This window comes from Phaseolus vulgaris, chromosome 8 (genome assembly GCF_000499845.2).
Source record: "Phaseolus vulgaris cultivar G19833 chromosome 8, P. vulgaris v2.0, whole genome shotgun sequence".
Classification (NCBI taxonomy): Eukaryota; Viridiplantae; Streptophyta; class Magnoliopsida; order Fabales; family Fabaceae; genus Phaseolus; species Phaseolus vulgaris.
The window spans coordinates 45,525,704-45,539,988 of NC_023752.2; the positions used below are offsets into that span (position 1 = coordinate 45,525,704).

Sequence of the window (14,285 nt, forward strand, 5' to 3'; positions counted from 1 at the left end):
ATATATAAAGTTGTTAGTCAAATATATATGTTAATATATGTAAAAGCTGTTACAATATATGTATAAAACCGTTAGTTAAATGAGTAAAGCTGTTAATTAAGTAGCGAACACCCGTGAATAAAGGTGAACGAGATTCTCTTATGTTGTTAGCACCGTGAGAGAATGTGCCCGTAGACAGAATATATCTTTCTGTTACATATGCTTTCAGTTAAGATTATATTCTTGTGGGTAAATGGGTAACTATAAAAAATGATTTGTTCTAGTTCACCAAAAGGAGACAAACTAGAAACAAAACTCTCCATTCAATCTAACCGAAGGTACCGGCGAAAAGAATCCTAAATATAGTGAATAAAAAGGTAATTATATCATAATTAAATTACATAGGAAGTAGGAAGGCCCAAAGGTAAGGCCCAAAGGTAAGAAGGAAAGAATGATGTCTTCCACTTGGAACTCGGAAGCATAGCGTTACTGTTCTTCAGCGGTGGAATGGAAGAACATCACCACGCACACGACGAAAGTCCCATCCGGGGTTAGAAATGCGACACTCCATGGAAGACAACGCTAACCTCTCTCTTCCTCGCGACTCTTCCCCTTCCTCTCCGGAATTCTTCAGACAAGTCCAAGCTGCTCTCAAGCGCCATCGTCCTCTCGGTATTTCATGCCCGATTAATCCCTCCAACCACCACTCTCGCTTCGCATTTTCGTTTACTAACTCTTTCGCTTTCTTCCGTTAATGCCTTTTCAGCTTCAACGCAATCTCATACCTTGAGGCCAAAGCGCTCCATGGTGGCGCACCGAAACATCGCGAACAAGTCCGAAGAGGAACCTCCGTCGATTTCGGACACGTGCACTGGTGAAGGTTGCAAGAACGAACCCTCTCTGCCGGTGGAATCTCAGAGTGTTGGTGCTCACAAGAAGGTTCGGTTTTCAACTGAGAGCAACAATGGCACTTCGCAGCAACAGGCTAATTTTTTGTTACCTTTTGCTTGCTTTGGTATACCGTATAATTTAGTTGAGTTCACTATTACTGCCTCTTTTGCGCCACTTCAATAAACCAAGGTGCAAATCCACACCAATGCAACTTTATAGGACATATTGCAAATCTTCATTACAATTTTTAGGCTGGAATTTGCATTTTCTTTTTTACTATGGTTACTAACAATTTATCCACTAACACTCCTTGTAAAGATAGATCTTTCTTATGTAGGTTTGTGTATGATAAAAACTACAATACTAGCCATATCCCTAGTGCCAAAGTTAATAAGGTATTTCTTGATTAGCTTCCTTCTTTACATACATCTTACTTAAAAAAGATACGAGGATTGTTGCTCATTTCACACTACATCGAAATTGCAGAAGCTTTATCTCAGTGGGTTACTTACATGTACCAAAGACTAACACACATTGTTCATCGTGACCGATCCTTGTTTGGGGTTTTGACAAATTTTAGATTAGTTGTTGAAGGCCTAATACAACCCTCTTCCTTTACCTAGGCTTGGGACTGTCTGAGACAGTTAGCAAGGTAGTTTTATGTGGATAGAATAAGTACCACCACACTTTTTTTTTTTTTTTTTTTTTATATTAATTACGCTATAATTCTTTAACTTCAAATTAAGAATAATCACCTGTAAGGGACTCACGTAAACCTTCCAAGTTCTCAACAATTGATGAACAAAAAGATCTTGTATTGTATTATGCATCAAATAAGGGTTTCTTACAATGAAAAAGGCTAACACAGAGGTAGTGATATCAGATACCGTGATAAGAAATAACACAAATGGTAGAAACGATGAAATAAGAACAGAAGAACAGAGTAAATCCCAGAGAGGACCAGGAGAAGAAGGAGAAGGAGTCACACTTTTCCACACACCCTCCACTTCCCAGTTTTTCCTTTGATATTTACTTCATTTCCCAAGTGTAATCATTGAACACAAAGCTAGTTACACTTTTTCTCTCACTTTTGTGGGATTCTGATTTCATTGTTATCATCCACGTGTCCCAACCGTGTAACAGTATTCCCATGCACATTATTTGTCAATATTCTTCTGCACTCATGATATCACCAACCAGGATTGAGTCTAGCCTAAACCTTTTTGTTAGGATTGTTGCATCAGAAATAACTGCTGATGTTGTGATACATATCCCAAAGCAGACACTATAGCTTGCCATATATATTCTTTTTCCTCTGTTTTAACACACAGGGGTCAATGTTGCAAAAGCTACTGAAATGGAGTACATGTCATCTCATATGGGTTCACTTGCATTGACAGATGGGGCATCAATTGGATTCAATCAACATGTTAAACACCATAATATGCTGCAGGCAGAGTCTGAGACTAGTTTGTTATCTGAGGGAGGCAAGAGTTCTCTTCTTCCAAAGAGAAGAATAGTTACTCAGGATCATCTGCAGCAATTCAAAAACTTTTTGAGTCAACCAGCTACACAATCTTCCACAGTGGGATTGCCATGTCTTACAACTACATCAGTGCATTCAACTTCAGCTCCAATGTTGAATTCTATACCTCACTGTTCTAATTCCTGTATGGATAGTGACTCGCATGTGGCTGCAGAACCTTATGATAACCTGAATGTCAATCCTCATCCTGTAACACAAAGGGTTGTTAAATCACCATATGATTCTCTGAAGGACACCAATAGAATGTTAATTGATGCAGAGTTGACATTTAAGCAGAGTGATCTATCTAAGGAGCAACAAGGATGTTTATTAAAGGAAACTAGTATTTCAAAATATACTTCTCGTTGTGATGACATGTTAAGTAAAGGGGAAGAGTCTGCAGCTGTTACCAACATACTGCCTCAGGCTCTGACTTCATCTTCAAATACGAATCTGGAATCTTCTAGCTTAGAAAAACAAGAAAAAAATGCAAGTTGTAAAGGACCTTCGGTCACACGGAAGAGGACCTATGACCCTGAGTTGTTTTTTAAAGTCAATGGCAAGCTTTATCAAAGGCTTGGCAAGATAGGCAGTGGTGGAAGCAGTGAGGTGCACAAAGTGATTTCATCAGACTGTACTATCTATGCACTTAAAAAAATAAAACTAAAGGGTCATGATTATGCCACTGCGTACAGCTTTTGTCAGGAGATCGAGTATCTAAATAGGCTGAAAGGAAAGAATAATATTATCCAGCTTATGGATTATGAGGTACTCTCCACCTATTTCTGTTATGAATATGATACATGGCTGTTCTTACTTTTTAAGTATTGCTCTTACCCCAACCATGTAGTGAATTCTATCTTTTTATTTTATGTCCCACATCCCTCCTTTGTCTTCTTTCAATAGTTTGGGTTCTCTTCTGCTCTTATAGATGACTACTTAGAAGCTTATACACTCCAATTGCGTGGAGTTGGAGGTTCTATTCTTTTCCAAGTATTCCTCTATACTCCTCTATCGATATGGGAAGACATTAACATGGATTTTATTCTAGGACTCCCTAGGACTGCAAGAGGTTTTAACTCCATTTTTGTGGTTGTGGACCGTTTTAGCAAAATGGCACATTTTATTCCATGCCACAAAGTGGATGATGCTCAAAATGTTTCCAAACTCTTCTTTAGAGAAGTGGTAAGACTTCATGAATTACCTAGAAGCATAGTATCGGATAGAGATCCAAAGTTCATAAACCATTTTTGGAAAACTCTTTGGGAAAAACATGGCACTAAACTTCAATTTTCCACATCTTGTCATCCTCAAACGGATAGACAAACGAAAGTAGTCAATAGATCTATTTCTACTATGCTTAGGGCGATCATGAGGGGTAGCCACAAGTCTTGGGATGAGTATCTTCCCCATATTGAGTTTGCATACAATAGAGTAGTTCACAAGACTACTAATATTTCCCCATTTGAAGTTGTATATGGCTTTAACACTCTTACTCCTTTAGATTTGTTACCCCTTCCTAATCCACAAACTTTTGTGCATAAGGAAGGTGCTATCAAAGCTGAATTTGTTAAGAAAATGCATGAAAAGGTTAAAGAACAAATACAACAATAAACTGAGAAATATGTCAAATATAACAATAAGGGGAATAGAGAAATCATTTTTGAGGAAGGAGACCTAGTTTGGCTTCATCTTAGGAAGGATAGATTCCCAACTAAGAGAAAATCTAAACTTAGTCCCCGAGGTGATGGACCTTTCCAAGTCCTCAAGAAAATCAATAACAATGCATATAAACTTGATTTACCTACGAAATATGGAGTACATGATACTTTTAATGTCATTGATTTGTCTCCTTTTGTAGGTACTAATGAAGAAGATGAAGCATTGGATTTGATGACAAATCCTTTTCAAGAGGGAGGAGATGATGGAAGAGGCCCAAGCACCAACTCAATTGAAAGCCCACCAACATGTCAAATTGGGTCACTCACTAGAGCCATGGCTAAGAAGCTTCAAGAAGATTGGAATACTGCCACTGATGGCAGAGAAACCTACCTATACATGGTCAAGACGCCATAGACTCTAGTGTAGAGTAGCATTTAAATTCTTGTCAAAATTAGCATAGGAAATTTCTTTTGTAATTTTGTTAAAATAAAGATTGGTACCTAAAATACCAACCTAAGTTTAATTAGAGTTTCCTAAACTTCTAATTAAACTTAGGCCGGTCCAAAGCTAGCCCAATGGGAGCGCAAGTTCTAGAATTCTTGTACATTCTAGATCCTTGAACATGCCTTCCATGTGCTTCAATTTTAGGCGCCAATTTCAAATAGGATACTTTGAATTTCCCTCTCTTTTACCTTGATGTAAATTGGCCTCCCTTGCTAATTAAGGAGTGGTTTGGCTCATGATTTCACAAGATTAATATACTTAGTGAATTGTTGTCAAATTGAGCCAATTTCACTTCTTGTTTAAAAACCTCTCAAGGTTAGACTGTTGATCTTCAATTCTCACCTTACCAAAGAGAGATTGCCTCACCACTCTCCTTCCCTACGTAGCATGCACCTCCAAGGCCACCACACCTCTTAGGCGGGCCTTGTTCGTCATCCCCTATTGTGCTTACACCGATCACCAACAAAATCTCTAAATCATGAAGGCACTTCTTCCATCAATCTCGACCAAGAGTGTTCAACATTTTGTCTGGAGAAGCATCGTTTGTCGGTTCGGAGTGCCACACACCATAATAACCGATAACGGGAGGTAGTTTATCGACTGAGGACTCCAATCCTTCTATGAGGACATCGATATCAAATCAATAACAAGCTTGGTCGAACATCCCCAAACCAATGGGCAGGTCGAGGCTGCAAATAAGGTCGTCTTGAATGAGCTGAAGAAGCGACTCGGCAAAGTGAAGGGACGGTGGACTGAGGAGTTACTGGAAGTCCTATGGGCATACCACTGCACACCCTAGACGTCGACGCAAGAAACGCCCTACATTTTAACATACAACACTGAGGCTATGATTCCGGTTGAGTTAAGCGAGCCTACCATCAAAAGGCAACTCTTTGATTTATCTTTAAATCAAGAGAGTCTGTTGGTCGGACTCGAGCTCCAACACAAAAGTGAAATCTGCGAGGCCGCTTGCAAGCTTCGAGCGGCCATGTGCTACAATACAAAGGTTTAGCCAAAGAGATTTCAGAAGGGAGACCTCGTCTGAAGAATGAGAAGTGAAGCAAGAAAGAATGACGACAAGTTCTCATCCAATTGGGAAGACCCATTCGAAGTACGAGAAGTTGTAGCTGGGGGCGTGTACCACCTAGAGTGGCTGTCGGGAAAAGTTGTACCGAGGACGTGGAATGCCACACACCTCAAGTTTTACTATAGTTAAAACATGAAATAAAATACACGCACTCTTTCCTCGCTCGACCTCTTTGTTTTTCCTAAGGAGGGTTTTCGGCCAAACAGGTTTTAACGAGGCATTTCTCTTCAAATTGTCTACTTAAACAAGTTAAATTTTCGCATTACTCAACACTCGGTTCGGTCAAGGACGTAGCCTTAACCGACATGCCCTATTGAGACCTTAAAGACTCGGTGCAGTCAAGGAAGATGCCTTAATCGATATACCCTACCGACACCTAGAAGACTCGCTTCAGTCAAGGATGTAGCCTTAACCGGCATACCCTACCGAAACCTTAATGGCTTGGTGCAGTCAAGGAAGAAGCCTTAACCGGCATATCCTACCACACCTAGAAGACTCAATTCGATTAAGGATGTAGCCTTGATCGACATGCCCTACCGACACCTCAAAGACCTGGTTCGATCAAGGATGGTGTACCCTACCGACATATACACTTAGTAAAATCATAAGCAACAATAATCAATATACCATACTGACACCCAATCAGTTTAAATCATACCGACCGACATCAAACACTTATGAAAAACTTGTTTAATTAAGTTATACGGACCGGTTAGCCATTAGTTCATTTTAACTTGTGAATTTCGAAGAAAAATAATGAAGCAAAAGTATGAGCATTTCATTGAACAAACAAGGAAGAGGCCACACCCCAGCCTCAGAGGATAAGAAGGATAAAGCCACATCTCGACTGAGGATGAAAAAAAGCTAAAGTTTAAACCTAATTGGCTTCGTCTTCAGCGTCCACGGCTGCGGTCTATCGGGCGGCGGTTTACAAAGCTTCCATCTCGCTACAAGGACCATTCTGCCTTCGAAGACATCCATGTTGACGTCGAAGTTACCGGACGGTGGTGCTCTGTTGTAAAGAAGGTGGGCTTGGCAGACGGCTTGGTCGAAACTTTGGCCCAACATGACTAAAGTATCTTCAATTGTCTTTTCCAGGTCCGCCTCGACCGCCTCTTTCTCGACCTGCAACTCCGAGCTCTCAGTCTCCAGCACTGAGACCCTATTCTCGGACCTCTCCATGGCCTCCTTCAGCTTGGCCATCTCGGCCAACCTCTCCCTATCCCGCCGCTCCAACTCGGCCGCCCTAGCCTCAACAATCTTTCGGTTAGCTTCGGCCCAAGCCAACTTTCCTTCATACGCCGATTTCTCTTCATTGGCTTGCTTCAAGCTGTCTGAAGCCTCGGTCAGCTCATGTTTGAAGCGAGAGATCTTCTCGACACGGCTACCCCGAGCATCAGCACCTAGGCAAGCCAAGATAAGACCCCGATAAAAAAACTCGATGTTGCCTTGAAGCAAGTATTCCTTAGGAACAACTCGAATTAGATCCTTCGCGGTGGGGTTCAGACCGACCCTCACCCCCTTGGAATATTGCAAGTCACCCCCTAGTATAGATAGGGGTGACCTCGAAGCCTCGGGAGTAGGCTAAGCAGCAACAATTAGATAGTCGAACTCATCGATCGGAGAAGGAGAGTCAACGATGATGGGAGAGGACCGAGTGGGAGGGCGAGTCGGCATGGCGCTAGTTGAGCGAGTGGTTGTGGCTATGTTCCCTATCTTGGCCTTTTCTTGCTCTTGCCCAAGGGGGCCGAAGAACTGGCACCAGTAGCCGACTGGTTACCGCCTGCCACCATCTCTATGCTGGGACGACCTTTGCCCCGTTGCAAGGCCTCGTACGGAAGACATTTATTAGGTTATTGGCTTGAGCAATCTCTTTATCCATGGTCTTTACTTTAATAAAAAGAACAATACATAAGTTAAATGATAGAAGAACGACCAAGCCTGACCGAGACTAGAGAAAACTAACATACCCTGGAAGGCCGTCCAACGTTGAGACGATGTGTACATGGCCACCAGCTTCTGTGTAGAAAGTTTTCTTGGGAGTTGATCAAAAAGAGTAAATCTCTTGCTCCTCGGCACTCGGGGCCGGGCGAGGCCACTCCCTAAACTTGGAAGGATTCCTAGTCCAAAACATAGGAAACCTCGATCGACCAACTTCATCAAAGAATAACTTCATGCCCTCGGGTCAGATGAAAACTTTGAAAAATCTACCCTTGAAGTTCTTATAGAAGGTGGTGAAGGAATTGAAAAGACTATTACCCGACCAACTGATAAGTGAATTTTATAGAACAGGCTCGGTCGGGTGAGAAGTATAATAGCTAAGAAAGGTGGCAGGAGTGGAGACAGACGGAATGCGTCGCATATAAACAGAAAGCTTGGATGGACGCGCAGGTGTTTGGGTGGAGTTGAGTGAGAGCCACGTTAAGCGCCTGAAGGAAGCCCATCATGAAATTGTCAAGGGAAGAGAAACGTGCAAGTCAGAAAACAAACAAGAGTATATAAAGAAGAAGGGACGTTCGGAAGGAGACCAACGTCGACTAGCAGGGCTCAACGGTCACGATACCATGGCTGACATCTGACTTCAAAACTGAAACCCTCCCCAAGAAATCAGAAATAGAGGTATTGCGCAGGAAGCAGGAGGTGAGCCTGGTTACCTTAGAGTCCACCAAGTCAAGCCCTAGGAGGGGGGATGACTGCTCAGGGGAGCCCGATTGATCGGTAGCACTGTTAAGATCGTCTCCCTTGACTACATTCTCTACTAGGTGCAATGCTTGGATTGCACCGACCGAAAATGGCTCGGTCGTGGAATAGTTGAGAGAAGAAGATGAAGAAGACAAAGACGAAGAAGGTGAAGGAAGAGGAGAAGCATGAGTCGAGGAAGAGGATGTAGGACGAGACAGAGAAGACATGACTAACCTTTTGGAGGACGAGGAAAGCAATGCACCAGGACGAAGGGTATTCTGATGTCAGAGCAGGAAATCAGAGCATAAGAGCATTGATTTGACACTATTTGGGACCACTATATATAGCTTGGAGAGATCCGGAAGATGAAATATCGCATCCATCTCGTCTGTTAGATATCCCTCGATCCAACGATCCTCATTAACTGGCGGCAAAAAACCCTTCATTAATGCACATCGAATCACGCGTACATGCGCTGCCCAAACGTTACGTCATACCTTGGGCCGCCCAAACGTCATGTTAAACCTCGGGAAGCTCAATCATCACATCAGTCTCGAACCAAGACTCTTCGGATTAACCATCCTCGAGCATGGGGGACAAGTGTACCGGAAAGAGTCGTACAATCGATACCATGTCTCGGTCATCATCAATGAGCCGACCGACACCTCGAGACCAACTACGCTTAAGCAAAGTTAGTGAAGTTAATCACCAATCAAAAGCTAGGTAATACAGTTCTAAACATGACCCAAGCTCTGTAATTTGATCCAATAAGAAAGACCCACTAAAATAATACAAATAACACAAATTTCAAGAATCAGGTACGTCATCATACAGTGCTCTGACTACCTAGTGTCGAATACTAAAACTGACTTAAGCATCGGAGTGCCTTCTTCAAGCACTATCCGAGTCTGGATTACGAGAAGACCGAGAGGTGGAACGAGTAGAGAGGAGGAAGGAACTTGCAGGAAAATAGTTGAAGTACAGACCGACCGACCAACCAAAGAAGAAGATGAGCAGTCTCAATAATTCTCTGGATCCAACCCCATTTAAGAAAAATTTCAGATAATTGAAATTTGTGACACTATTTAATTGGGAATCTTCCGATAATAAAAGCTGACCAGTATTCTATGTGGATATGAGACTATTATTTACACATTTTGAAAACTGTAATTGAACCTTAATACAAGTGAGAGGTAAAAAAAAATATTTATACAACTCTAATAAACTAAATCCGAAAGATTTGCAAGTTAAAATTGTGCTCTCTTATTTAAAGAATTGACACGTCTTCTAGAGATTCTTTGAAACCTGCTTTCCTCATTTGTATCAGGATTATTTCTTTTGCACACCCATAATTTCTTTCTACACTTCCATACTTTTTTAAATTTCCTATTCTGCCCTTTGTTGCTTATACAAGTCTTTGGTTTGAATTTCTTTCTAAATTGTATAATCCAGAAACCTTTTGAATTAAGCATCTCAAAGAGGATAACTAAATTTAGCATTTTCTCCTGAATTGTATAATTTGGAACTTGAAAATAATATTTTGGACTATATAATTCAAAAATTAAAAATTTAGGTGTAGTAGAATCCATAATTATTTATTTTCAATATTGTTTAACACTTTAGATTTTACAATTGATAATACAATATAATACATTTGAAATTGTGTAATTCAAATTACCTTTTTCACTTTTAGATTGATTAATTCAAAATTAATTTTTTGAGTTCAGATTACACAATTGGAACTTTGTCTTTTATAAAAAAAAATTATAATCTACAATATGACTTCCAATCCAGAATTTGAGGTTGGGGTGCTGGTTTTTCCTATAGTGGAACATAATTTACTTTTCCATTTTTTTATACAAAAATTCTAAAACTTTTGTATTGTTTATTCTAAAATACTATTTTCAAATTTTGGAAGAAAACACCCAATCTACATATTTTCTTACAAATTGTTTAATTCAAAAGGTTTTTTTATTGAACTCTGAAAAAAAAAACTTCAAATCAAAGACTCGTATAAACAAAAGGGGGAAAATGAGTTTTTTTTTAAATATGAAAATGTAAAAAGAAGTTATAATGGTGCAAAAAGAAATACCCTTGTATTGGTCCCTTTTTCTTCACACACGCTTTCGGGCCACAACACTTTCTCACTGGATTGGGCCGGTCTATGTAAGAGGTTCACTTTAGTTTTTTTGCAATTACTTCCTGCACCCAATCAATTGCTTCCTGCACCCAACAAACTTTTTAAAATCCCATTATGCATTTGTCTTCTTTATTTTGAAAAACGGTGTAGAGAAACTTGCTTTTCCTCTTTGGTGGTGGTTTGACCTGTAGAGGAGGTGGTTTTAGTGTGGTGGTGGACGGACCGTTTGTACTGTAAGGTCCGTCGGTTGACATTGTTGCGAGGTAAGAAGACATTTAAGCTAGTTTTTCGCATTTCGTTCAAGCTGAGGTGGTCACGGATGCCGATATCCAGAAGCCTGATTTTAACTTTACGGATGCAAGTGTCCAGAAGTCATTGTTAAAAACTCTGGATATAAACATCCGTAAGCAATTAACATTTGCAGTTGAAGCTCCTGGATGCCTATGTTCGTAGTAGAAAAATGCGTTACGAATATTATTATTCGGAATTGGGTTTTGTATTCTGGATGTACATATCTGAAATTGGATTTTGAATTTCGAATGTACATATCTGAAATAGTTAACTGTGTTCTGGATGTGGGCATGCAGAAGTATATTTTTTGGCTTATGGATTTCTATATTTAGAAGCTAAGTGATATTTTTTTTTTCAGCATTCTCAATGGATACAATTGCCTCAGAGCAGAAATGCGAACAGAAGAATGGCAAGACGACGTTGTACATTGCTTTCAGTGCGAAAACGAAGGTGGTGTTGACGGCTGCTGCGCAAAAACGAAAGAGTGTTGTGATTGAGTGCAAATCTCTTCCTTAACCTAATTTTAATTTCATTAGCGATATTTTAGTATTTTTTCAAATTTCATTACGGACATTTTGATATTTTTACAAACATGATTGGGTGTTAGTTCAAATTGATTGGGGTCAGGAAGAATGAAACTAGTTTTTTTTAGTGATAAATGTATTTCACATGTTTCTACCAAATTCTTTCTTTCAAACCCATGAAATTCAGTTGCACTGTTCGTCTAATAAACATACATGGTCAGTCAAAAAATAGTTGCAAGTAGTTTGCTAGTTTATCATTATTTTCTGTACATTATATCTCTTTAGCTTAGTTTATATGTATTTCATGTACTTGGGATTAGAGTTATATAGACTATGCAGTTTATTAAGAATTGAGAAGTGCACTTTATTGATTTAGAGAAGTGCTTTTTTAGATTACAAAAATTACTATTATAAGTTACAGAAAAATTTCATCAATATAACCTTTTGAATATCTTATATCAATTTCTCTATAAAATCTTATATTAATATAAAGTTATTAACTAGTTCAAATTTAGTAAAAAGTTAGCTAAGCCTTATATTTGTTTGTAATTGAAATCATTAATTCAAAATTACTCTTAAATAGTTATACAGAGATAATAATGATACTGAAATTTTAATTTTTAAAATTAAATTCTACAATTCTCCAATTTTCAAAAGTGAGAGAAAGAGATACTGTATAATATTTTTGAACTGAAATAATTAAGTGTATTTTAGTAAAAATATTTATGCAAAATCAGGATAGAGCCTTATAAAAAGGACAAAAAGGTTTCAAAATAATGTCCTAGGGATGATGCAGCATTTTATCAATATTAATCTATACTAAAATTGATGAAACATATTTTTTTTAAAAGTATACAAATATGAATTCTTCTGTTAAATACTTACAAGTATTCAATTCTAATAAAACTATACACTAATAATTAGCTAATATATACAATTCTATTTTTATTAACTTTCTTTTAATTTTCATAATATATATATATATATATATATATAACTCTATTGTCATTATTAATAATAAATTTTTTCTATAATTATAAAAAAAATAAAATTGATCATAGAAAATATTTTTACGTTCAATCACCTTCACACTTCTCGTTGTAGATTTCATATTAACCAAAAAAAAAAAATTGTTAAAAAATTTACATTAGCTAAAAGTAAAATCAATTTACATTATATAAATAAATAAAAGTAATTCTTATCTTATAAAGTAAATAAAATTTGTTAAAAAGTTTTACATTAGCTAAAAATAAAATCAATTTATAATATATAAATAAATAAAGTAATTCTTATCTTATAAATTGACTTTTTTTAAATCACTTAAATTCAATTCTTAATACTTGGGAAAATCAGACATCAATTTTTTTTTTTGAAATATAGATTATCAGTAGTAGGTTTTGTCTTAATTGTTGATTTAAAGAATTATTTAAATATAAACTTAAAACAGTAAAGAAATTATAAACTTAAGAACTAAATCAAAGTCAATATGTTAAGGGATTTTTAAGTAGATGCTAAGTGTATTTTGAGTTGACTGAAAGATGTATCAGCTTTTTAAATGTCAACAAGATAGTTTAATAACTGATTCAACACATTTTATTACTATTCTTTCATTTTAAAGTTTTAAGTATCTCACTAATAGTTTTATAAAGATTAAAATTAAAAAAAAGGAACAAGAATAAGAAATGTTATCTGTTGCTCAGTGGGTATTTCAATTTCCATTCCAACCCCTTTAATTGTATTTGAGTTGATTTTTCTATGTCCCTATTAGTGGAAAGTGTTATAAAAATTCTATTATTTTTTAGTATAGTTTTTGAGTTGTCGGTGATGACAATGAAACCTGAAGCTCCATCTCTTGGAATAAGTAAGATTGTGTATTCTTCCTCTCTCAATCATTATATTTCTGACATTATATTTCTATCATTATCATGTAATATGTGCAACTTGAGGGTCTAAGAAATGGTCTCTTTCAGACCATATATTTAATTCTCAAGCACCATAAAACTATGCTCACACAATGCAAGAAGCTGTGCTTCAAACTTTATGCTTTTTTAATTTGGAATTTGAAGCTGCAGTTGGAAGAGGTCATTCTCCCATGATCATTAATTCATGACCCTTTCAAACATGTTGTGCCATGATCTGGTTACCATAATCTCAATTCAAATTTTAAATTCTTTTTCACCCTCACAGCACCTTTGCCATTTTCAATGGACTAGTCAAAATATGAAACTATCATGAGTTTGAAATTACAAAATATTGATTTTGAAAATTTAAAATATTATTAATCCACTCATAAATATACATCCATTTATATATTATAATATAAATTGTTTTTTTTATCTAATTAATAACAAATATTAAACATAAAAACAAAATATGTTTATTCATATACGTGGTCAACAAATAAAATTATGATAAAAGATTCAAATGACATAAAAGTAACATTTTAATTTTAACTGTGTGTTCAGACTAGGAATTTTTTAAATTGTTGAAATTAATAAATGTATTTTAGCTATTTAAAAATTACATAGTTTTAAATTATACAAATAGTAAAAAAAATAAAAAATCATCAAATTATTTTATTTTTCTATCTACACTCTTCTCTTATATTAAATATTTAAAGTAATTAAGAAGTGATATTATAACTTATATATATATATAGTTTTTTTATAAAGTAGAAATTAAATTATTCTATCTAAATTAAGAATTTGAAAGGTAAGAAATTAGAATTAATTTATCCAAATAAAACATTTTAAAATGTAAAAATAATATAAATTTCTAACATTTCAAATTCCTTTAAACATACATTGCGTTTTATATCACTTTATGCCATTTTATTAGTTTTTATATTGGAATAGCGAAGCAAGAAACACACATATTTATCATATACATGATACTGTAGAGATGAAAAGGTTGGAAGCTACCAAACTTACACTATTCACCAACAAACTTGGCATAATAAAAATAATAATTGAGTTGATTCGGGATTCTGATTGGGTTTTT

General features: G+C 36.7%; 1 protein-coding gene across 1 annotated transcript; it reads left to right on the forward strand.

The window, feature by feature from the left end:
• The first annotated feature begins 395 nt into the window (after positions 1-395).
• On the forward strand, positions 396-3,405 carry LOC137826463 (serine/threonine-protein kinase MPS1-like). The gene is made up of 3 exons (XM_068632432.1): positions 396-651; positions 746-963; positions 2,270-3,405. Exons 1-3 carry the CDS (start codon positions 537-539, stop codon positions 3,299-3,301), a joined length of 1,365 nt encoding a protein of 454 aa, XP_068488533.1. The 5' UTR covers positions 396-536; the 3' UTR covers positions 3,302-3,405.
• Positions 3,406-14,285: the final 10,880 nt, after the last annotated feature.

Excerpts from the sequence above, each read along its gene's own strand:
- LOC137826463 (XM_068632432.1), top strand. The coding sequence starts at position 537 with ATGCGACACTCCATGGAAGACAACGCTAACCTCTCTCTTCCTCGCGAC. Across the intron at positions 652-745 it reads CAAGCGCCATCGTCCTCTCG|CTTCAACGCAATCTCATACC; the intron begins GTATTTCATGCC and ends ATGCCTTTTCAG. Across the intron at positions 964-2,269 it reads ATGGCACTTCGCAGCAACAG|GATGGGGCATCAATTGGATT; the intron begins GCTAATTTTTTG and ends CTTGCATTGACA.